Source organism: Aythya ferina (assembly GCF_964211825.1).
Source record: "Aythya ferina genome assembly, chromosome: 1".
Lineage (NCBI taxonomy): Eukaryota > Metazoa > Chordata > Aves > Anseriformes > Anatidae > Aythya > Aythya ferina.
Genome location: NC_140296.1, coordinates 187,623,966 through 187,650,131, shown reverse-complemented (window position 1 = coordinate 187,650,131; position 26,166 = coordinate 187,623,966). Strand labels below are relative to the sequence as shown.

General features: G+C 36.7%; 2 protein-coding genes across 6 annotated transcripts in view; one reads left to right on the top strand and one right to left on the bottom strand.

Annotated features, from left to right (window-relative positions):
* The window catches only part of ZBED4 (zinc finger BED-type containing 4), a 25,926-nt gene extending 8,431 nt beyond the window's left edge, over window positions 1-17,495 (top strand). For both annotated transcript variants that reach the window (XM_084524293.1, XM_084524292.1), the window contains one exon: window positions 12,166-17,495. In XM_084524293.1, the coding sequence (XP_084380419.1) occupies window positions 12,571-16,089 (3,519 nt within the window). In that variant the 5' untranslated portion in view covers window positions 12,166-12,570 and the 3' untranslated portion in view covers window positions 16,090-17,495. The remainder of the gene's footprint in view (window positions 1-12,165) is intronic.
* ALG12 (ALG12 alpha-1,6-mannosyltransferase) overlaps window positions 15,430-26,166 on the bottom strand; it is a 23,943-nt gene continuing 13,206 nt past the window's right edge. For 3 of the 4 annotated variants that reach the window (XM_084524498.1, XM_084524499.1, XM_084524497.1), the window contains exon 11: window positions 15,430-24,646. In XM_084524498.1, the coding sequence (XP_084380624.1) occupies window positions 24,415-24,646 (232 nt within the window). In that variant the 3' untranslated portion in view covers window positions 15,430-24,414. The remainder of the gene's footprint in view (window positions 24,647-26,166) is intronic. The other variant, XR_014694557.1, reaches the window with a different exon arrangement.

Below are 26,166 nucleotides of genomic sequence, written 5' to 3'. Positions count from 1 at the left end.
ACATGGGAGGTTTTCGCTTGTTGTGACTTGCATCAGTAGCCACATAAATGACGTGTGGGCCAACTTTCAGAGAGCCAAGCAGTGGGCAAACCATGCTGTTGGCAGTACGTTTGCATTTGATGCTGGGAAATTGGAGGAATTGAGGCTGCTTTCGTCTTTTCCCTTCCTAGTAACGTGGAGTTGTCCTCTGAGATTTCCTGCGCTGTGGGGAGACCGTAATCTGTTTATGGCAGGAAACACAGTGATGCTCATAAAGAACAAGGAGCTTCCCCATCCTTCTCCTTTCTCTAAATGTTTTTATTAATTTCCCTTTTGCATATCTTACAAAACATTGGGTTTATTGAAATTATTATTTTGGCTTTTGTGTAATGACAGGAATTAAACAAATGGAAACAGTGGGGGCTATCTTTTTCTTTACCTGTTCTTGTAGTAAAAATGTCTTAGACTGTGCTCTGAAAAAACTCACATATCTGTATTCTGTGAAATTTATTTAAATTACAGCTTCCATTACAGAAATTAAAGCTTTGCATTTGTTAGTGTAAGTTCTACAAAAAGCTTTATTTTTAATTAAAATTGCATTTCACATTAGCTCCCTGAGCAAAATCCTGTTTGCTCAAATTAAAATACAAGTCTACAGCAAGGGTATAGCTCTCCTATAAACCATTTCTTTTGGGGGAAGAAGACTAAGCTATTTATTTGCCAGGGACAGGAGTGTCTTTTTGGATTTCCTGCTAATGCTCAATGTGGTGCTAGTGGAAACAATGCTGGCTTTCCTGGCTGGTTTGCCTGTGTCGGCTGTGCCTTTGCAGCAAAGTCTCACCTTGTCTGGAAGAAGGCAGAGAGAACTGCAAAGAGACAGAGTGGGAAAAGACCCTTTGTCATGAAGGTTAGGCACGGGCTGGTTGGCAAGTGAACGGGAGACCTCTGTGCATGCTTCTCTCTTTCTCCCCCATGTTATGAATTGGAACGCCTGCTTTAAGAGGGTCAGAGTTGAAGTTACTGGGTTTTTAAACCAGGATATCAGACGGATATGTCAGTTGCTAATGGTGTTCGTACAGTTTCCTTAGAAATACTGAATGACAAAAAATACTTAAAAGTAGCTTTAAAAAGTTCACCCCAATCATGGGTATGGTTGATTATGCCCACATTACGGGATTTATTCCTGTTCTAGTGCTCATTGGCAAGATAAAACAGTCCTTCTACACTCATCCTGTAAAATTTTCTTGGGTGGTGTTGTGGTTATTATTTTCTGTTTATGCTTAATAAAGTAGATGGGCTTTTCCTTTCATCAAGTGAAAGCTAGATGTATTTCTTCAAATTGTCATTTGAGGAAGAGAAAAAGAGTTTGTACAGAGAATAAATGTTTCTTAGAGAAGCATATGCAATTTAGGGTAACCTGGTTTGAAATAATTTTTTGTAACAAAAGAATGATTAAACATAGCTGTAAAATTCCTTATAAGGTATTTAAAATACTGTTTATCCTCTTGAAAATATTTTCTGTCTTTTCAGGGACTGTGAATTGTGTTCTCTTAACTAACCTGCCTTGATGCGCAGAAGCTATCAGTTCTAGGATATGCCTGTATGTTAAAAAAAGTAGTACTGTGTCTTATTACATGTATACAAATAGGATGTAAGTAAATAATGGAAAACCTCTCCATGAAACTATCACACGTGAAACTATCTGAGGATGTGTAGCTAACTGGCATTAATATGAAGAGAAAGTTACATTAATGGGTAGTTATATATTCTGTTAAACATTGTGTTTACATTTTGTGAGGCTTTTTTTTCTATTAATACTTATAAAGATGTTTTCAGCAAGACTTCCAGGAAGTCTTACCCTACTCTAGGCATGGCATGCATCTCAAAACTCCTCTCTCATTCTCTGCCATTCTGCTTGTTCAGCTTCGTAACCCTCAGTTTTCTGCCTTTCAAATGTCTCATTTTTAACTCTTTGGAATAGTCCTTAAAGTTCTTAAGGTTTCACTCTTGATGGGCTTCAAGATAGACATCTTAAAATATATATATACATATATATAAAACAAAAGTATATGTACCTTGCAAAATATGAAGATAGATTCATCAGGAGAAAGGGGGGAAAAAAAGAAAAAATCCATTCCTAATCCTATCTCACATGTTTTCTCATCTGTACAATGCACAGGAGGAAGAAGAGTAGAGTCCTATGGGCTAGACAGAGGAACTGATCACCTGGGGGGAAAGAAGTGTTGGAGGAGCTTTGCTTTGAGTTTTCTGATGCTTTTCTGAAAGCAGATTGCTGTTCTCTAGCAACACGAATAAATGTTCTGTGTTTTGTCTTTAATTCTTTCGGAACTTATCTTTTATTCCTGTGTTTTTGGTTGTGCTTTGTTTCCTGTTCCACAATAATACTGCTGCATGTTCCCTACTGCTGTTCTTATTTTATCTTCTGCGTTTTAACCTCCAATTTTGTTATTGGAGCCTTCATTCGTTTTCCCTCCCCACAGCCTCAAATTGTACATGAGATACTGAAAGCAGCTTTGATGTCCTACACTACAAAAATACTATAGGCTAAACAGCACATACTTCAGCTGTTTAAAAAAAAACACACAAAACAAAACTTTTTTTTCTTAATAAAACTTTCTTCTAGCATTGTGTAAGAATTACCCCATTTTATTAGCATGTAATACTTTTTTTGTCTAAAAATGCAAATGGTAATATCAAAATAAAAGCAAAATCTGTTGTTTTCACTTGAAGCAACATTGAACTGATACGTAAGACTTATGAAAATTCTGTTAAGAAACTATTGAAATCAGTGCTTAAAGCATCAGCACTTTAACAAGTGACAGGCAGATCTGCCATTTGGTAGGTGTGAACAATAGCATAGAAATGGATCCTGAAAACATTGCTTAAGTAGCATCACACCAGATAATGAGAAAGAAGGTTCTTCAACTCTTGAGAGACAGTTTGGATCATAGACAAATATCAACATAATTTACTTACCGTGACAAATCTGTCTCTTTTTTTTTTAATGAGCAATCTCATAGTAAAAGCTGTGACAGAAATGATTACTGTATGTACATCCTACTTTTTTCTTATAGTGTGCAACTATGGAAAGTTAGCAAAGGACATGTGAAGGAAAATAGCCCCATTTGAGATCCATTGGTATTTTTAGTGCACTAAGAAAAAAAGATAGCAACAATTATAGGCGTATCAGGTGGATGTGGGTAGAAATACTGTGTGTGGTGATGTGCAATATTATGTATGATGGTAGATACAACATGGTGATGATATTTTTTGTGTAACTTTGGAATGGGATTGAAATTTGATGGGTTTTGTTATTGTTAGTCTTAGTTGTGTGTTCTTATTTTGTTTTTGAAGTAAATGTTTTTTTGAAATCGTGGAATATGGATTTCTGTGTTATGGATTATGGACTTTATAGTGTTTAAAACATAGTGTTGCTTAAATCTAGGTAATGAAGGCTGAGTATTCAAATAGATGAATATTTAATAAATTGACAAATACATGACAAAGTCTGATGTTTTCCAGAAGTCAGTTTGATTTTTGTCCTTTATCTGATGCTTGTTTTATCCTAAAACATGCTGAGCCTCATTTGCTGAGGTCAAATGAAATATTTGGGTACTGAGCATGTTTAACAAATCTGGCTGGGCACTTAACAGGGATGCAAGAACTAAACGTCAGATGGAAGTGAGTAATGTGCACGCTAACACAAACACCCTCATTTATATCAGACTTCAAAAACAATGAATAGCAAATATATAGTATTAGAAAAACACACTACCTTTACAAAAGTTAGGAATATCGATTAAGGATATGCTGATACAAAAAGATTAAAAGAAGAACGTTCTTTTAATTTTATTTTTGAGAATGAAACCTTACTTCACTTCTGCTTTATGTGTATTTTGAAATATTTTTAAAAATTGTTGTAACGTTGGTCTGTTACCATACTCATACCGTTTGCTCTTTAGCTTTGCTGTTTTAATGAATTATTTTCACATCTTTATTGCATCAGTGTAGAGCAGGTATAGTTCTTTGCAGGGGAAGCTATGGCAGAAACAAAGTTACACTTCTTGAATCTTTCCCGAGGTTTCAGGGAATGTCTGAAAATGATGGGTAAAGAGTTCCATGGACTTTCCTATGTTTACAGTAATAGGAGGAAAACACAGGTTTGTTTATTTTAAAGAAAGGAAGAAAAAAAAAAACCTGGATTTTCAAAGAGAAGGAAGGTAAATCAGTTTGTGTTGATGAAATGTTACCTGCCTTCTGTGTGCTGGTTAGATTTTAACTTGACGCTGTCCCTTTAGCAAGAGCCTGAGACAAAAAGTGTCAATTCTGAGCTGTGCTGCTGATTATTATCTTCCTGCATTACTTTGCACTTAGTAGTGGCGGGGAAAATAAAGAGAGAGAAGTCTAGAAACTGCTAAACCGAAAAATGTGACTTGACGCTAGCTGGTCTGTCATACAGCTAAATATAAAACAATCCAGATTCCCAGTAAAATTACTTGATATTTTGTGGGGTGGGAGGCAAGGAAAGGGGCAGTATTTACATGTAGCTGATAGTCTCTCTTACTTTTCAGTCTCTGTGCTTTATGTGAATTCTTGCCTTTGTAATTAGGGTTGCATAGCCAGCTCTAATGATGATAGTTATGGCTATAATACTTGTCTCTCCACAACATGTTTTTTCTCTGACAGGGATGAATGACTGCTTTAGGCCTCAGCTTACATCAAGCACTGAGGATTTTATCAATGTGAAGAGGCATGAATGATCTTTATGCATTTAGAAATCAGAAGTCTCTGTTTTGTGTCAGGACAGGTAGCACAGAAGCACTGGAGCTCATGTTCCTTCCTTTGAGAGCTCGCATTCTTTCTGCCTCGTATCCCGAGCCTCTGAGCATGTACCTTTGTCCCATGACTTTCCAGAGCATATTTTCATCTCCCTCCTTGTGCGCTACTCTGGATATATTACTTTCTCTTTGTGAATTGTCCTGGCTTCTCTTCTCTTCAGGGAATGTGGGAGTTAAGGGCATCAGCTGCTTTGCCAGGATGTTACCCTGTTCTGTCCAGCAGGAGCTGCCTGGTTCCTGCCTGGTACAGCTCCTACGTGTGGCATCCTGCTTGGCCACCCACCCAGAAAATCCTCAGTCTTGGGAAGTAATTGGGAGTTAACTGCATTTTTTTTTCCCCAATACCAGCCCCAGTCCGAGAGCTGAAACAGTCTTTTCTTATTTACACAAACATATAAAACTGTTTGTCCCCTAGGATTTTTCTATACCAAAATGTTTGTCTCGATCCAAAATAGCATTTCAAAAATATTTACAAAATATTTTTTATGTTGTCATTTTTTTTTATTTTTTTTTTTTAAGAATTGTATCAGGAGTACTTGAGTACTTAGAGGCCCTTAGTGAGAATGAGACTTTGATGGATGAGCCATGTGATGACTTTGTAAAAATTGAAAATCGTAGTGGAATAGAAGAAAAAAATGAAAGATGAAGTATTACAGGCATCCTAAGTAGATTAGGGTCATGTAGGGAAAAATTTAGACTTCTGCAAGACCAAGTAGCTTGTGATTAAACGAGCTAAACCTAGATACTATTATTTCTCAGCAGGGCTGGAAGGCTGCCTGGTAGAAAGGGACACGGGGATATTGGTCAATAGCTGGCTGAACATGAGCCAGCAGTGTGCCCAGGTGGCCAAGAAGGCCAACGGCATCCTGGCTTGTATCAGGAATAGTGTAGCCAGCAGGACCAGGGAGGTGATGGTACCCCTGTACTCTGCTCTGGTGAGGCTGCTCCTCAGGTATTGTGTTCAGCTTTGGGCCCCTCACTACAAGAAGGACATCGAGGCCCTGGAGCATGTCCAGAGAAGGGCTACAGAGCTGGTGAAGGGCCTGGAGCACAAGTCCTGTGAGGAGCAGCTGAGGGAACTGAGGTTGTTTAGTCTGGGGAAGAGGAGGCTCAGGGCAGACCTTATTGCTCTCTACAACTACCTGAAAGGAAGTTGTGGGGAGCTGGGGGTCGGCCTCTTCTCACACATAACCAGTGATAGGATGAGAGGGAATGGCCTCAAGTTGCTCCAGGGGAGGTTCAGGTTGGAAATTAGGAGAAATTTCTTCACTGAAAGGGTTGTGAGGCATTGGAATAGGCTGCCCAAGGAGAGTAGCTGAGTCACCATCCCTGGAGGTACTCAAAGTGTGTAGACATAGAGCTTAGTGACACAGCTTAATGGTGGACTTGTCAGTGCTAGGTTAAAGGTCAGACTAGATAATCCTAGAGGTCTTTTCCAAACAAAGTGATTCTGTGATTCTAAGAATATTCAAAAAGGTTATATTTTTCATTACTTCCATATATCAATCTTAAAGATAAATGTAGAGAAAAAAGTATATGTTGCTAAAACTTTCAATAAAAATACTTTCAGTTTTGACCACAGGGTGGTTGTCTTTTCCTCCAGTAAGAGAGCACTTTTAAGGGTAATAGCTTCCGTTATTTACAACTTTTTTTATTTTTTATTGACTTAGATACAATTTTGGTGATTATTTCCCATTCCATTAACTGGATTTTTTTTTTTACATAGTTGCTGTGAAGTACACAAATTTGAAGTACACTTCAAATCTTTGATATGAAGTTAAGAAAAATGTCTAATATTATTTGTCCTAATTGTTATATTCTGTTTCAATATTAGGTTAGGGTGAAGAATATTCCTGTCAACAAGGAACAATATGCAGTATCGATGGTGCTATTTCCACACTTTACTCTTTTGCGTCCAGATGGAGCATTTGGGGTTGCAGACATGAGGGTATTTTGCAAGCTGGAGAGAATACCTTCATAAAACCATAGAAGTTATGGGTTAATGTAATTTGGAGTGCAGCTCATTGACATTCTGGATTAAAGGAAGTAGCTGCAGCTCCAGATTTCAGGTGTCTAGAAAGGTAATGGAATAGTAAAGCTAGCTTTACTTCCTCTTTTTTTCTCTCCCAACAATCCTCTACAAATCATTAGGTCCAGAACAACTTGTTTCTTTCATTAAGTCTAACTTTCTCTACTTTGATCCCAATATTCAGTTGCATCCACTAGTTCATGCTTGTATATCTGTGCAGGTGCCTGTGAACTTCATTGAGACCTGAGCATAGGACCCACCTCCGGGCAGAGTATAACTAACATGTTAATTTTGCAGTCTGTTCTAATAACACATCTTAATCACTCAGTATTTTGCAAACTGTACGTATGGGTGAGCTGTGACTGATTGTCAGAGTAAGTTGCTATAGAAAAAATCTCTTGCTGTTCTTGTTTTCCTATTCAGGGGGGTTGTAACATGGAAGGCAGTAAGGTTTCTCTAGGCTAGACATTTATAAGGATTTGTTTGCTTATTTTTTTTTTTTTAATCAAATATTCTCTAATTAGCATAGTACCTGGCATTGAAGTGTAAGCTAATAAAAATTTATTAAAATGTCTCCTCCTCATTGCTTTTGTACTTTTAAGGATTTTCTTTTTACTTGACACTCTTAATGATGTTGCCTGTACATTTTCAAAATAAACACAATCAGCACCATTTATTCCAAAACTGACATCAATTTCTTCAAATTGTTTTAAATACATTTTAACTACTTCTGACTCCCAAAATCTATTGCTGCTTTTAATCTTTGAAATGAGTAAATAGTTTTGCTTTCACTTTGTCTCCACTTTTTGCATCTTTCTTGAAACCGCTACCCTTGCATTTTACAGGTGCACACGTGTCTATATTTACATTATGCACTTACATAATAGTTTAAAACTACAAACTTCAAATTATTTTCTCTAGACAACTCCTTTCAGGTAGTTGCATTCTGTAATATAATCAAGTCCATGATTTAGCACCTAAGTACTCTGTCTAAAATTGTTTTAAACTTGCAGGGCATGGTCTGCTTTACAAATAATCTGCTCGTAGTTCAGTGTTCTTGTACGCTTTTCATGCTTCTCTGTATGGTAACATGTAAATATATTAACACAATCCCAAAACACTTTTTTTTTTTTTGCCCCCCCTTCCTTCAGTAGTGATTTCTTCAGGTCACGGCAGTGTGATGTGGCACTCTTTGGATCAGTGACATTCTCCTGACATTTCTTGTCAACCACTGTACACTCAGTAATCCAATTTTGAATGGAAAATCCTATAAAATGTTTCTGCAGGCTTCTGACCACAGCAAGCCACTGACTGTCTACTGCTGTTTAGGAACTAATAGTCTGAGAGCAGATTTGAGTAGGTAATTGTTCTGTAGTTTTTCTTTCCATTTATTTTCTTTGAAGATTTTTGTTGCAAGGCGACACTTAATTTTTATTTTTATTTTTTTTTTACATTGCTTGCCTATATCTAACTGAGGAGATTTTAAAGACATAAATCCATTCTAATTTTGAGCTGATTGCCTGTAGCCTTCTGTGCCTTTGAAGAAATTTCTGTCTCCTTGAATATCCTGTTTGTTTAACAGCAGTTCTTAATTTTGTGTAGTTTGTGTCCAATGATAATTAAGCTACTTAAGGTGATCATAAGCAAATTAATACTTTATTCTAGAGTACTATAAAATTTTAAAATAGAATGGAGTGTTGTTTGTTTTTAAAACAGATCTATTCTTTCAAGGAATTGGCATAGGAGGCAGAGACTCTTTCTACCCCAGCACATCTTGAGGACTATATTCTAAAGAAAATTTGGTTTGAAGTACCTTCAGGGGTGTCTGCGGGGAGGGAGTTTGGCTTAATTTTACAGTCTGATGTAGTAACACTCAAAGTAACAGAGATCAGACTTAGGTGTTTGAAAGAAGATAGAAGACTTTGCATGTATTTTTTCCAAGGGGCAACCAATTTTGAGGATTTCCTGAGAAGGGATATAGCAGCCCTAACTCATCTCATCTAATAATCTTAGCTCTTCTGCAGATGTGGAAGGCAGCAATCCTTCAGAGACCTGTAACACATACATGAATTAGACCGGATATAACTAATTTCTTTTTGCCTTAAATGTAGATATAACTACACATCAGTAGCATAACCAGCCACAGTACACAAGCACTTCGTAACAGTGCTGATAGCCTAGCCCTCCTAACATCATGAAAGCGTATTACATCACAGATAAGCATAAGTATAGAAATAATACATAGCTGCAAATGGAGAGCCATGTTTAATTGCACAAATGGGACAGAAGAACATGTAAATCAACAATTCAAGAAGTAAAATCTGCAGATAAAACCAAAGGGTACTGAATAAGCAGTAAGGATTTCTGGTGGAACCGGAACAGTTTCTGGTACTAAAGAAAATGAGGTAAGTCATGCCAGGAGCAGATGGGATTGCTTCCCACACCCTTTTTTTGGTAAAGGAGACGACAAGCATTAGAAACCACAAGCAACAGGAAGGAACATTTGAGAAGAAAGATGTCTACCACCATGATTATGATTCCTGCTTTGAGTCTAAATAGCCGCCTTGCCTGTCCACCTCTGCTTCAGCAAACAATCAGGCCATCAGTGTTTAACTGCCTGGCATCATCTCAGTGGTGTTGTGTACTCAATGCTAATGTAGGATAAGATGATTAGGACCTAACTGTTTGAATGTGTAGTGATAATGATTGCTAGTGATTAAGAACCAACCATTGTCAATGTTTATTGTTAATGAATGTCAATCTAGTAAGGTATTGTTATGAACCTTGCAGTTGGTCTCCTTTATCAGTCTTCCAAATCTTCCCATTACAGTTACCTCATGTTTAGCTGTGTTAAGCAGTAAGTGGTTATCAGGACAAGTGAAGTATCTACATGGATTTATCTGTTAAAAGCCTAGAACTGTGCTTTGTGGTATTTTTTTTTCCTCATACAAAAGAAATTACAAGCTAGAGATACCAGTACCTGTTCTGAGGCAAAGAAATTGTGCTCTACTTCATCAGCATCAGCTTCTAGTGGATACATGTTTTCTGTGAATCTAGTTAAAGATTTGTAATGTGCTTGCTGTAGCTTGGTGCTTGATACATAATTTATGTTTTGTAAGCTCTGCACAGAGTGAATGGTTTGTGAGCATTTCTGTTCTGTGATCCCATGTCACAACAATTTCCTGTATATTCATGATTTTGCATCATTGCAGTACAAGTTCCATATTCAAAACATAGATCCAAATTCAGATGAAAAATATAAAAATCCCGTTTGATCGATTTCTATTCAAAATGTTGACTATTGTATGCTGTCTCCCTCATCCCAGATGCACCTGCTCCATATCATCAACATGTGTGATTTCTAGCTTCAGTTTCAGTCATTATTATATTGAGTGATGTCAATCTAATCTCTGCTGCTGGGACTGTTCTCAAGTGTAATTTTACAAACCTGCGGAGAGTACCAGGTAGTGTGATACTGAGATAGATCTTAGAAATGTAAGATGGTTCTTCTTTAGGTCTCTTCTTTACCTTTCCCAGAATTAGAGTTCCCTTTTGGTATCTGAATATATATTTGTGCTTTTTCTTTCCTCCCCTTGAGAAAAGCAGAGCAGAAACACCAAAACTTTCACAGAAAGAAAAAGGCAGAGTGGCTGCTTTTCTCTTTTTCCAAAAGTTTTGATGGCTCCATCTCCCTTTTCTTAAGATAGCTGTAATAAGCTGATTGCTTCTCCTTTTCCCAGCTCCTTCTGCTGCACTGGAAAAGAGAATGTTATTACTACAATAGATTTTACAGAAGTCTGAAATCCATGGAAAAACAGAGTTCCTAGCTGTTCCTTTTGACCTCTCATGCAAACAGACCATAGAGAATTACAAAGCTGATATGACATTGGTCTTGACACAAAGGAAAAAACTGTGCGAGTACAACTTTGAACAACCTCGACCTATGTATCGTGTCTTGTAGTTGTGACTAATCTCATCTTTTGTCTGTTGAAATCCTCCTTGTGTTTGAGTAACACATGAAAATTGTGCAACTGTTTTAAAATATCAAATTTCAATTTGTGTGTTTGATCTTCAGTTTAGGTGAAAGTCCCATAAAATCCATTTTGTACAAACTGGACTGGATAGTGTAGCATCGGCTGTGTGGTGAAAAAAATATTTGCCATCATTAATAAAGATACCAATAACTAAGTTAATGATGCAAGAGAATAAGTGAGGGTTTGGCAAAATTTAGAACCCTGGTAAAACTGTAGTTAAAAAAAAAAATCAAGAAAAGAAGGGTCTGACAACAGCAGACATCTCTGGGCTTGTGTGGGGCTGGTGGGGGTTGTTTGTTTTTTTGAGCCTCAGTGATTGATTATATACATATATAATATGCATCTTCCAGACCAGCTCTTTGTACTGGAATTGTTAGTGGGGAAAATCCTTGCCCATGAGAGAAATTAGCTGTCCTGGTGTAAATGGGATTTCTCCTATTAGATATGTAAGGAACTTGAGCTGGCAGTGCTGCACTGGACAGCAACATATGCACCTGTATATATCTTTGTGTCTGAGTGATGTTGTTGCTATTGGGTGACCTCAGTGTTTATATATAGCATGTGCATAGCCCAGTTGTCCTGAATTAAACATTTCAGTTTTTAATCCTGAAAGTCAAAAAGTAGCTTGTTTCTATGGTATGGTGTTGTCTGGGAGCATTATGGCGTGAATATAACCATGAGGACCATGTCAGAGGAACAGAGATGAGTGTAACTAAATGCTGGACACCCTTACAAAGGTTTATTGCAAAAGGTTGTATTTTTTTAGACACAGCTGTCAATACTGAAGGGTTCACATGTACCAGAGAATACTTTTCCATTTGTTCTTAAGTGCATATGTTGCTAACATGACTAAATGCCTGCTTGTCTTTATATGTGTATCTATGGATATAGTTAGCTGTACGGATATATGTGTGTGTACATATGTATTACACAGTGGTTCAATTAGGATGTAGGGTGAGGTGTATGTATGTACAAGCAAACACAGAAGTGATGTTTGGAGTCTAGATTTTGACAAAGTTGGCCCAGTGCTGTGTGTGTAGACGTGCATTTGCCCACCATAGATTCATTGAATAAATTGTTTTGTTTTAGAGGGGAGGGGAAGGTGAATAGCATTTTGCTGATTTATTTATTTATTTATTTATTTTACCTTAAAGTGTGGGGAAAAAAAACACACAGAACATCTAGTGCATGTTTTCAGTTGATGTTTACAATAGTTGTTTAGAATGTGTTAGTCACCTTTGTCTTCTGATTGTTTTATTTCTAGATGGTGCAAAGGAATCACAGTTGTCCAAACAAGATGAACAGAATGGCTTCCTTGACCAAGAAAATAGAACATTCATTTTTTAGGATTATGTCTACAACATGAAGCATTTAACAGTAGCTGTCTTTGAGAACATTCATCTATGACCTGAAATGTCCTGATCCTGGGAAAAAAAATGAGATTCCATTAATTAAGTCTATAATTTCTTAATGCAATCTTATGACTAATCATATTTGCTTGTGTACAACACAGATGCAGAATTCATAAACCAGAGATTATTTTAACACGCACATTTGTGTCTGTGCACTCAGTATACAAAATACATCACTTTAATCAAAGTTTAAATAATCTTTTAAATTATCTATATTTATTAATAAATGAAGACTTGGCAAGAAGAATTTGTCAGCCATGGAAAACAGTAAATCAGGTTGCCCCCAAATGGATGGTAATTTTGTCTTGGGTAAAATCAACAACTTAAAAGTAGAGCAAGAGGAAGACACCATTAACTGTACTCTAGAACGAATGGATATAAAGACAGAACAAGATGATTTCAAACATGCAGACAGCAGTGATGAACAAGAAGACAAAGAAAAGAACTTTATTAGCAACAACCCTAGCAAATATTTATCCACAGAAAATGAAGATGATTATGGATCTCTTTTTTCTCAGTATAGTAGTACGCTGTATGATGTAGCAATGGAAGCTGTGACACAAAGCCTTCTTTCTAGCAGAAGCATAAGCTCCAGAAAAAAGTCACCTGCTTGGAACCATTTTTTTATATCTCCTAGAGATAGCACTAAAGCAATATGTATGTACTGTATGAAAGAATTTAGTCGGGGTAAAAATGAAAAGGACCTAAGTACAAGTTGTCTCATGAGGCACGTGAGGAGAGCCCATCCTACTGTACTAATCCAAGAAAATGGAAGTATGCCAGGTATATCCTCCTTTCCTTCACCCACGTTGTTACTGCCTCCTCAGTCCACAGATGTTGGAGATCTGAGCTCTATGTTATCCCCTATAAAGCTGGTCAAGAAAATGGCTTCTAAAATACCATCTCCAGATCGAATAATTGAGGAATCTGTTTCTATTGTTTCTTCTGAAGAAATAGCAGATCTCTCAGTTTCTGAAAAATGCAACAAAGAAGAAGTCATGGTTGGGTCATCTCCACAGCTACCCAACAACCAGTATGATGAAACTGTGGAGAACGTAGCAGAAAAATCTGTTGTAATTCCAAAGAGCACATCGGGTTCTAGAAGGAGATCTGCTGTCTGGAAACACTTTTATTTATCACCTCTAGATAATTCTAAAGCTGTTTGCATCCACTGCATGAATGAATTCAGTAGAGGAAAAAATGGAAAAGACCTGGGAACAAGTTGTTTGATAAGACACATGTGGAGAGCCCATCGTTCCATTGTCCTGCAAGAGAACGGAGGTGGTACCAGCATACCACCTCTCTACACTGCACCTCCAACTCTGTTGCCTTCTTTACTACCCTCAGACAGTGATCTGAATTCTATGTCATCCTCTCCTGGAAAACTAATGAAAGAACCAACTTCTGTTTGTTCTTCTCCAGACAGAATCTCTGAGGAGATCCATACTAATCTCTCTTCTGGAGATGCTCTAGTGGAAGATTCAATGCTGTCATCATCTGATGATATAGGTGAAGTCTCCTTTGTTTCCTCACCTGAGAAACAGTGTGAGGGATTAGGTCCGCTAATATTTGAACCTACTGCTGTATTTCAGCAAAATAAAAGGATAATGAAAAGGCTTAAATCAGAAGTCTGGCATCATTTTTCACTGTCACCTGCAGACAGTCTAAAAGCAGTATGTAGATACTGCAGTTGTATGATAAGTCGTGGTAAAAAAGGAGATGTGGGCACAAGCTGCTTGATGAGACATTTATATAGACGCCATCCCGATATAATTGGAAACCAAAAGAGCTGTCTTGATGTTAGTTTGGCAAATTCTCCTTATGCCACTCTGGCTTCTGCAGAATGTTCATCCTCAAAGTTGACTGACTTGCCCACAATGGTTACACATGATAATCAAATTATATTTCCTGTTACTAGCAAGAAGACCTCAAAACTGTGGAATCATTTTTCAATTTGTTCTGCAGATTCAACAAAAGTAATATGTATGCACTGTGGACGTACAATAAGTAGGGGGAAAAAGCCAACAAATCTAGGCACAAGTTGCCTTCTTAGACATTTGCAGCGGTTTCATAACAATGTATTAAAAACTGATGTCTCAGAGACTGTATTATCCTCATCTACGGATAATCACATGCCACTGAGCACAGAATTGTTAGCGTCTTCAACTTTTGATGAAACCAATGACAAATTTTGTGACTCTCACCCAGTTGCCAAAAAAATCACAAGTCTTGTAGCTGAAATGATTGCACTTGACCTTCAGCCATATTCTTTTGTAGACAACATTGGCTTTAACAGGCTGCTTGAATACTTGCAACCTCAGTATTCTTTACCTTCTCCATCTTACTTTTCTAGGACAGCAATTCCCAATATGTATGATAATGTAAAGCAAATAATTATTTCACATCTTAAAGAAGCTGAAAGTGGAGTGATCCATTTTACGTCTGGAATATGGATGAGCAACCAAACACGAGAATATCTAACCCTTACAGCTCATTGGGTAACGTTTGAGTCTTCATTTCGACCGCAGTGTGAGGATTACCATTGTTCAGCACTATTAAATGTATCACAGATTGATTGTGACTACAATGGAATCAGCATTCAAAAGCAGTTAGAGTATTGGTGGGAAACATGGATTACTTCCATTGGTCTTCAGATTGGGATTACTGTTACTGATAATCAGAGTATAGAAAAAACTTTAAATGAAGGTGATCATTCAAGTGTACAATGTTTTAGTCACACTGTTAATGTCATTGTAAATGAGGCTATTAAAAGCCAGAGAATGGTTCAGAATTTGCTTAGTATTGCAAGAAAGATCTGTGAACGTGTTCATCGGTCAGCAAAAGCAAAAGAGAAGTTAGCTGAGCTGCAAAAAGAGTACGAGTTGCCTCAGCATCAGCTTATACAAGATGTTCCATCCAAGTGGAATACATCATTTCATATGCTTGAACGTCTCATCGAACAGAAAAGAGCAATTGATGAAATGTCAATAGAGTGCAGCTTTCGGGAGCTAATAAGCTGTGACCAGTGGGAAGTTATGCAGTCAGTGTGTCATGCTCTTAAGCCTTTCGAAGCTGCAAGCAGGGAGATGAGTACCCACATGTCTACTTTAAGCCAGGTGATTCCAATGATTCACATACTTAACAGGAAAATAGAAATGCTATTTGAGGAAACAATGGGCATAGATACCATGCTGAAATCTTTGAAAGAAGCTATGGTGAGTAGATTGTCCTCCACACTTCATGATCCAAGGTACATTTTTGCAACGCTTCTGGATCCCCGCTATAAAACATCCTTATTTACAGAAGAGGAGGCTGAACAATATAAACAAGACTTAATCAGGGAGCTGGAAATAATGAGTTCTACCTCAGAAGATGATAAACCTGTTTCCAATGGATGTGATATAGGTTCACCATCTACAAATTCATATGGGGAAGATAATCTTTGGTCACTCATGGGTGACATGAAGAAAACAAAAGACCTGAAAGAGAGAGCAAAGTTACCAGAAGAAATGGTGCTTTCTTACTTGGAGGAAGAAGTGCTTGAGCATAACTGTGATCCTCTAACTTACTGGAACTTTAAGAAGTCATCTTGGCCAGTACTGTCAAAATTGGCTGTCAGGTTCTTGGGTTGCCCACCAAGCATTGTTCCTTCAGAGAGATTGTTCAATACATCCAATGAAAGCAACAACTTTAGTCAGTCAAGATTAATGATTGAACATTTTGAAAAACTTATCTTTTTGAAAGTAAATCTTCCTTTAATATACTTCCAGTATTGAAAATAATGAACAAACTGATAGACTAAATCTATTGTTGCTCACTGGATATTAACTATCTGTAACTTGGATTGTTAAATTGCTCCAATAGGGGCCATGTATGACATCTAATCAGTGACTATAATTCCAAATTTTAGTTCCTTTTTTTTTTTCAGCTTTCAATATGTCTACATGTGCCTTATTCATAGTACTTCAGGCCAGATATTGTATATATGTTTTTTAAAAGTTCATACTAGAGATAGCCTGTCTTGTCAAATTATACAAAGTTATGTAGGTTTTAATCCATAATTGTAAATGAACTTTAAAAAAGCTCAGTCATTTGTTTTAATAGAATGGCAAAAAAAAAAAAAAAAGATGTAAACAGTTCTATTCTGTAGTTTTTTATTCAATTATTATGTAAACACCATAAACCAGGTACTGTATTTTAGTTGAACATTGCTTTAATTGCAACAAAACAGCTTTTGTAGTTGTCGAAAGAAAGCTGTAGATGAAAGATGGAGTTCGAGCCATCTTTTTATTATGTGATGTTCTTAACTGCAAGCCCGAAAGTACTTATAAGATAAAGAAGTGTTATGGACGAAGGTGTTTTTACAGGAGACTATTGACTTAGTATCTGAAAACAAATCTTAAATTTGAGATGATGTGGAACATCGGTTATCCAGCAGTCTGTAGTAAAGCTTCCCATCCCAGCTTCTCCTGTTCAGGTTTTACATTTTAAATGAACTAAAAAAAAAAATATTCTGGTTATTTATAAAAGCTCTTTGGAAGGTTTATCAAAGTTTATGAATCAATGCTTGTTATTTAATGCTGTGTACAAAAAGAAAAAAAAAAGCAAGAAATCTATAATGAAGACTGTAATGTCATTCTAAAACCTTTTCTAATCTGTAGTGCATCGAAACTGTAAGGTTCCTGATTGTAAAAATTGAGCCCTTATTCCCAAAGTAATTTCAGTTGTGTAGAACAGCCCATCTTAAAGCTCCTAGTACAGAAATAACTTATCTTCTGATTTTCAGTAATAGCCTTATGGATATGGTGCACTGCTTAGAATTTTATGTAGTAGGGTTGGTTCTTAACTGTCACAGGCCATTGGGCAAATGGGACATAGAGCCCTCAAAACTTCAAATAAGGTGGGAAAAAGAATAGCCAGCATTTTAATTTGAAAGGAATGTTCTCCAATGTTTTTTTTTTTTTTTTTTTTTTTAACTCTAGAAAGATTAATCTCCTCATTTCAGTTTTCATTAAATACTTTTTGGGAAACAAGTCATCATTTGTCTATGACCTTTTAGAAATGTTGTAGCTTTGTTAAAATACTGTACCTATGCCTAATCTAATTTTGCATTTACTATGTTTTAGTGTATTTATAAATGGTGAACTCAGTTTCTGAAATTAAACGTTTTATTTGCAATTTTCTAGTGGTAGTCAACACTGCCTTTTTTTTTTTTTTTTTTTTTTTTTTTTTTTAGATGGATTAAAGACAATCATTGAATAATTTAATTGTAATCATACATATGTAATCAGAACATGCTATGTGAAAAGACTGGTTTTCCATGTATCTCTTTGGACAGAGATACACATAGATTCAAGTTCTCTTAATTTCACTCAAGGTAATCAACAGATTTATTGAACTCTTTCCCAGGTGACTTTTGGGTTTCCGAGATCTTCCTCTAAGCATTCTGTCCTTTCAAGTATTTGAATTGTTACTCAGTCAGTTACACTTAGACCTGAACTATTTCAGTAAATTATATAGTGCACTTAGGAAGAACTAATACCTTTTAAAATACTGAAGACAAAATGCAGTAATTTGTAATACTATGAATAGCCAGCATTTCTCTGTTCTTGTAGGGTTACATGAGAACAGGTACACGTTTTTTCTGCAGTAATAAAACAACTTGTTCTAGTTCATGTATAGTTTGAACTAGGTGAGTTTGAAGCAGTTTATTGAGAAACACATTTAAATGGCTACTGGTTAATTATTATCTCAAATTTTTTCCCTCTACATTTTAACCGTGAATACAGCCTTGACCTTTGTAAGATGTTTAATCTCTCCAAACCAGGAGAGAGGTAGGTGGAGGGTGAAGGAACTTTTCTTGTTTTTAAACAAGGGATAATTTTCACTCAAGACTTGCATATGACTATGAATACAGCCTTAGGCTTAAAGCATTGTAGAGCCACGCCATACCAGCAGGACCTTACTTGAAAATCCGAGTTCTCTGGAAACAAGGATCGTGGCTCCCATGCTTTAAAGCAGACTATACTGTAGCTCCTGCTACTCTTGTGTGGAAAGCTGTAATGATGGCATTCTGAGATAGATAGCCCTCAATTTGTATCTTCTTAGGGATACTTAATTGTATAGTCATGGGTGTTGTCAAAAATTTTCCTGAGAGCATGAAAACTAGTGACTATTTTAAGAAGCAAAACTACTTCATAAAACTACATTTTAAGAAGCAGCCTACTTCATTTGCAAGTGCAATGTACTTTTTTGAAGGGTATTAGCTCTTAAAAATGTACTGTTGCAGTATCAGCTTGGTTATGAATGAATATTAAGCTTATATTAGAGCTTTTTAAGAGACAGTACACAGGTGTAAAAAAAAAATCAGACATGGAATCTCTTAAATAAAAACAGGACAGACTGGAAGCACAAAGCTGCTATTTTTTGGATGTAAGTCTTGATTCTTCTATACAAGCTATTTCCATTTCCAGTTCAAGCATTGACTTTGAGAAATGAATGACTTCAAAAGCTGAAAGCTTTCATTGAGGTATTGAGGTAAGTTGTAGTATGCATGGGTTTTGTATTGATTTTTACTTTATAAAGATTATTTTTAATCTTAGTGAATGCTAAGCTTTCATATATTGCAACTTAATATATGTGATGAAATTACTTTATTTGAAAACTCTCTTATTTTTACATTATATTCTCCCAGACTATAAGGAAGTGCAAGCTCTGTTAAGTGGGAGCTTTCAAGTTGAGTTTTTTGCTGGACCAGTCCCTGCAGCAGCATAGTTCCCTAACATGTAATGACTTGGTGCATCCCCAACGGTGATACAAACTTTATTTAAACAGTTAATTTTAGTACATTAGCAACTTCAGAAATAAATTTGGAGCAGATGGTACTAGAGATGTCATAGTAAGGATCCAATAGCTTCTGTGTCTTCTAAGAGTAGGCAGGTGTAACCACTACACATACTGCAGCAAGAAATATTTTGCAGTACTGAATGTAGGAAGGAGAAGAAGTAGATATGTGTAATGGTCTTTTAAAAAAACTCAAGTCTTGCAAAGGTGTATAAGGTATTTATTGATATATATATATATATACACATATATATATATATTCTGCAAAAGTAACCTGTGAATAATGCTCCTCCCATACTGCCATTCCCATTTGGCCTCTTTTCCTACCCAAATAAAAATGAAGTCAACCTGCCTGACTGCAGAATTTGGCTGGTGACCATCTACTAGGAATGTTCATGGCTTCTCCCTACCATCCAAGAATACCTTCTCAATTTACAAAGGATACAAATCTCAATATAGAACAGTTTAATTGTGGCATAAGGATGTGATTAATAAAATGTAGATAGAAATGACAAGCTCAAAGCAGATATGTACAGTTGTTGAAATATCTGTCCATTAAAATAGTATTTATTTTCATAACTATACAGAGCTGACAGTAACAAACTGCATTTAGGTATTTCCAAACCCAGGAAAAATAAACCTGTAATTAGTGAATATCACTTTCTAATTACAGATTTACATTTTTTCTTAAAACCAAATATTATAGTCCTCCCACAAGTACATTCATCCTTTGCTTTATTCTTAGCAACAAGGAAGAGTGATTCTTTACCTTCCTGGCAAAACTGACCCCAAACTGCTTTGTTTCATAAAATGAACATACCAACCAGAAATGGCAACCACAGTGATGTCCCCAACTTAAGTATCAGCTTGGATTCCAAAGACTAGCTATGCCTAAACAGTCCTTACTCCCCACCCTCCGCCCTTTTTTTATTTTCCTCTGTGTGAACCAATACCTTCTTTTAGTCTTTGGATTTAAATTGGCAGTTTTAAAGGAAAAGATGGATTCCATTTCAGAAAGCATTTCTACCTTACACTTAACTTAAATGGACAGAAATCAAGCCTTGCTATGGAACGAAAAGCAATTGCAGCTGAAATAAAGCAGAATTTCTGAAAGACTGTCCATGACAGTAAGATACGGAATTTCAGGAGAAGAAAAAAAAAACACTGACTGTCCTTGCTATCTTAAACTAAGGTCTGAAACAGACAACCAGAAGTAGCTGTATTTGCTCATGGTAATCTAAAGAGTTGATTTAAGTTGCATATAAAATGTGTTATTTACTTAAGCATAAGAATCATATTTGATTTAAAGAAAATCTTTGCTGTGAGGTATTTTTTGTCACCAAACCAGCAACTTTTGCAAACACCATTGTAATCTTCTGTGTTGTATGTTAAGCAGATAGTGACAACTTTCATTTTAAGACATAGCTGAGACTAATTATGTAACCAGCTAACTGAGAAAGCTGTGGCTAAACAGTCTTGCTGACATTGGTGATAAACTCAGTCTGTGGTTTTGTTCTTTTCCTGCAAATAGAAAGTGAAGTCATTGGTAAAAGAAAGACTCTTTGAATACTAAATTACAAGGAAACTTCTCCAGGGGGGAATTTAAGAATGAACATAATAAAGTGAGGAAGGCAGCACTAGTCTTTTGTGTAGCTTCTCTTGTATCTGGAAAAGTGCTTAGATGCAAGGGAAACACATGCTCACTCACATTGAAATTGAGATACAGTAAAGGAGTCCATGAATTTTATTATCAATCAATCAGCTTTCAGGCTCCTTAGCATTACAGAAAGAAGTAGAAGTGCTTAGGAATAGTGGTATAGTCCTAGAGCAGTTAACTATGGCACATTCTCCATCTTGTAATGGAGAATTCTCCAACGTGTAATCTGTTTCACCAAGGGGATGTGTGACAGGACCATGGATGGAGTAGAAAAAGGAACACGATCAAACTGCTTCCAAACATGTTATGTGCCTATGTTGCACTGATGTATTCTGAGGGCTTGAATGACACGGATGGTAAAGGAAAGAACTTGAGTAAGGTTCCAACTGTTCTCAGAGAAATATTTCTCTCATTAACAGAGAAATATATTTTATGTCTGATCCAGGACAACCATTCTCCAGCTCTCCTCACCCCCACATTCTCTTGAGACCCACAGCACATACAGGTATAATGTAAATGCAGTATGGATAAAAATATAGCTCTGAATGCTTTAACAGAATCTGTGAATTGGAAATTATTCCTTGATCCTTTTTAGTTTGTAATGGAAGAGTGAGCTGTTTAATCCTATTTTGAACTTGCTTTTACTTTCGTCATCCAAATATCTTCTACCAGTAAGTCCTGCAACTTTTTGCATGCAATATGCAACTGCTTTATTTAGTTTTACACAAGCTCTCCTAAGCCTTATGCTACAGGACAGTGGTTATCCACCATCTCTGGGCTACTCCTGGTGCCACAACATTTTGACATTTGTGCCCAAATCTTTTGTTAGCCCTACTATTTACAGGAACAAATGTTGCTTGTAAGAAATTAAGTCAAGCTTCAAATGTGATGTTACACAACCTTCTATGACCTTCAGGGAATTTCATAAGACATGCTAAAATTTTGTTCTATAGCAGCATTATACACGTTCAATGCATTTTATTTACAACTCCATTCTGTGTTTGACTGTCATAGACACAACATAATTTACAGGTGGACCATACCATTTTTTTTTTGCTTTGTTTATTTCAACCTTCAATTACTTGAATATGCTTGCTTCATTCCATTATGAAAAGCTGTAGCCTAAGCCAAGGCTATTTGTAATCAGTCAAGACAAAAGGAGTTTTATGAATGTTAATGACAAATTTATTATGTTGAAGTCCCTTTGTAAGTTCCTAGTAAGTTTTCAGACCATGTCTCTTTCCTGTACCACACCTGTAGTAACTCAAGGCTTCTTCCAACCCTAGCTCCTAAAAGCAAACTGGGTGCTTACGCAAGTTTGTAAAGGGAGTGGGAGATTTCCTTAATGTCCTCTTACAGCTGAGGGGGCTTAAACCCATGCTTTCTTCCATGAAAATATCCTGACATTAATGTATATTAAAAGAGAAAAACTCACTTGTGGAAGGTACTTGCTTTAAAGAAAGGCAACACAAGACATACAAGATGAGAGTATTATTTAAAAGAAAGGTGAGATTGGTTTTATTTTCTCTTCAAATGACTTTTTTTTTTATTGAAAGTGGCCTTTGGGGAAAAACTGCAGTGATCTTTGCTGCAGTTTGGCAGGTGCCCCTTTCTTATTCAGAGTGTGGGTTACAGTAACACTCCCAGCCTGTGTTGTAGGGGGCTATACTTACTGACTGTCATGTCAGCTACACAGCCCCTGGTGCTACAGCGTTGCATGGGTCATGATCTACAATCCCAGCCAGGTTTCAGATCGAAGAACTAAGCGCTTTCCAAGAACCACATATATAGCTCAAGATGTAACAGGACCTAAATAAACTTTAGAGACTGCCCAAAACTGCACTTCAGAATCTTTTCTGCCATTTACATATGCACTTTTATTTTCTTTTCTCTCTCCCCAACATATAAAAGTTACATATATACACACACATTAAACAGGCCAAATTGAGCTCATAGCTTCTACCTTCAGCAGCACCAAGGCTGCAAGCAGTAGTACACACTGTTACCACCGCCAGATATTTGTCTACACCTTGGGCACGATAAATTTCGCTTCAGGTTCTCAAGTTACAGCTTACACTGTGGGGGAGTTATATAAAGTAAATGATTAGGCTTAACATATAAGGACTTACATCCTTACTCAAAAGTTTTCCTTCATAGTGTTCCAAGTTCTCAGCTATTTGCACATTTACTTCCTTCTGTATCATGTGAATTAGTTGATGTCCAAATTGGCTCTGAAGGAAGCTGAGTTTTCTTCCAAAGACAAGTCAAATAGATAATACTTCAATGATTGCAATTTCAAGAGGAGCCAGGGACTGGACTGACAAGTTCTGCAGGTCGCCTTTGCCAGATCTTGGTGTGAGGAAGCCTGCACAACAGCCACCCACAGTGGAGCAGGCTCCACCCCACCAGATCAGTTCCTTGATACATAATCTAGAGGATAAAAAGAAAACATGATCCTAAAAACTGAAACATAATGCAGGTAAATGTAGTTCCTGAATGAAATATGCTCAAAGAGTGGAAAAAAAAAAGTTACTCAATAAGAATTTTTTACTCTTGAGTTCTCAGTCAGCAACAAATAGCTTTCTGCCCATTCTTACTTCACAAATAGTGATTTTTTACACTAGTGCAGTCCCTGTCATGTTACAAGTGGTTCTAACTGAAATGTTAAGTTTTCTTCCTTAGTTTACCCCTTAACTTCTTCCATTCTGCAGTCTAGGCAGACATCCCTAACAAAGACATCTAATAAAGAAGAGATTACAGAACATGCTATGTTACAGCATTTTAATTCCAAAAGGACTATTTAATAAAGAAACTAAACAACACCTATCATCTTCAAGTGTACTTGATTACGTATTTTCATAGGTAAACGTTTGTACTGCAAATTAAGATACTGCAGTAGAGGGAAAATACTATTTAAAAAAAAAGTTTCCTGTGAAATCCAAGTTGTACTGCTTATTCATGAACTATTGGAATAAATATAACCAATGCTCAAGTCTGTTACAAGACAGTGCTTGCCAAGAGGTCCAACTGCTTTTTGGGTGAACTTTTCCCTTTAATTAGTTTGGTAGCCCACAGGGCACAATTAGGTATTGTGATGAAGCTACAATGAATATGGCTTTCCTATGCTGATAACATCATTCAAGTTTCACACAGGCAATCTGACAACTAAGGGGGTTACAGTCCAGCAGATAAATCAAGTAATGCATCTGTGCACATGTAGATTACATATCAAATTATTGCCATAGCACAATCCTGTTCCATAATGTATCTTATATAGGACAATTAGGACATACCTGTGCTGCATTATGAAACAGACAGCTACCCAAACCAAGTAGACAAGTTTTAATTAATAGCACTAAACTTGGAGGTAGCTTCTCTTAAACACACCTAATAATATCTAACTTGGTATTTGAGTATATATGGACTAGGAATGCATTGTACTATTAATGTAAGAAAGAGGATGGAGCTAAATATCGATAAGTACAAAGATTTTCTGTACCTTTTCACAGAAGCTGAATTGCAGTGCTGGAATGACAATTTTCTGTTGTCATACATTATTCAGTCATCAGCAAAGTTACATCAAAAGACTTAAAATTCACAGTCAGGATGATAAAGGAAGTTTTTCCAACAGTACTAATTTTGGCTTTAAGTTTAAAGTAAAAGGAGGTAGTGCAGTAAGGTTCAGCCCAATTTTACTGATGCCAGGTATATTTGCCAGTGGCCTGTGGGTTGTCTTGTAATGTGATATTTGAAGAGGGTTTGTTTCCATCAGTATGTGTGTGTAAGAAAACATCAGTTGGTCTCCTGGTTTAATATCTTCTCTTTTGTCATACCTGTAAGGAATACAGAAGGCTTGTTTACATTCATACAACTGCAACATTCTCAGTCACATCCCTTTTTAAAATCAATTAGTACTGGGAAAGAAAATGTTATTTTTGAAAAGTTTAGGGAACCAGTTGATCCAGGCAAGTCTTTCTACTGTTACTGTGGTCTACTTCAGGACTCTAGAAAATTTCTCATCCAGTACTCTGAGTTTTGTGGAAAAAGCAGCAAAACCTAAGACTGCAGAAAACTCCGGACTTATTTCTAAGTTTTGTTCTACAAGAACTCACGTTTGAATAAGACTTTTTTTTTTTTTTTTCCCCAAAAGAGTTATGAAACACTTCAGCAGAAACCTCTCTTCTGGTATAGAAACATTAAAGTAGGAGCCCCAGAAAAGAGCAGGGAAGAGGCTTCCCTATACACTGCAGGAAGAACAGCCTGGCAATTATAGTGTTAACCCAGCATTGTTATTTGTTCAATTTCCTGATCTACTAAGTGTTAGTCAGGTCACTTTGGGTCAGCTTTTATAAACCTGTTTGAGTACCTTAACATAGATGTTATTAAATATATACACACACACATATATATGTATTTTATAAAAGCCAACTACTGAGTTTCCAAACTAACATGTCCACTGAGACATTTATTGAAAGGGTTTATATTCAGTCTAGCTGTAGAAAGACTTTAAGTGATGAGAAACCAAGTGACTTAAGCATTTGGCGGGGATGTGAGTAATTCAGGTGTAATTTCAGTCACTCTGTCTGATCTAAGCTCAGAACTGAGCTGAAGTTTCTTTCTCACAGAGATGTATGAACCTAATTTTCTACATCTTGAGCTTACTGTCCCATGAAGACACCGCGCTATTTCGCAACAGTTATTTATTCATTCACTGAAGATAGGAGAGGCGGGTAGAATTTATAGCCCAAAGGCTAGGATGCTCATACTGGACACTTCAGTCCTAATAGAGTCCTCAATCCAACATCTTCAAAAGGGGAAAGAGTAAGTTAAATCAAGCCCACAACACTCCATAGACCATTGTTTCCTGTATTTCTGAAAGTGCGAGACCTGGGTTCAAATCTTTGGTCTATATTCCAAAAAGATATTCTATGCTAACAATGGGAAACAGTACAGATGATAGAGGTTAAGTTGCAGGTTACTTACCTTTAGTTTATGACATGACAGTCTCAGGTATCTAACTAACTATACAGAGCGTTCATATTCTGTAAGCCAAGTGAAGAGTGGTGTAGTTCACCCTTCCTGTTGCCCTTTTCTGCAAACTACTCTCCACCAGCTTTTGTAGCTCCTGTTCTTAGGTGCCTGACTCCTCCCACCCATTTCACAAGTAGCTTCTTCAAGTCTGTGGCTTTTGTTACTGCAGTGGACACCAGTAATGAAGTGGTGCAATCCCAACCCTAACCACTCTTAGATGCACCTAGGGATAAATCCTGGTTGCATCTTCTGCCATGTGTAACCTTTTTTTTATATTTTTTTTTTTTATCTGGCTTCCCACTTGCCTGAATTCTCTATGAAA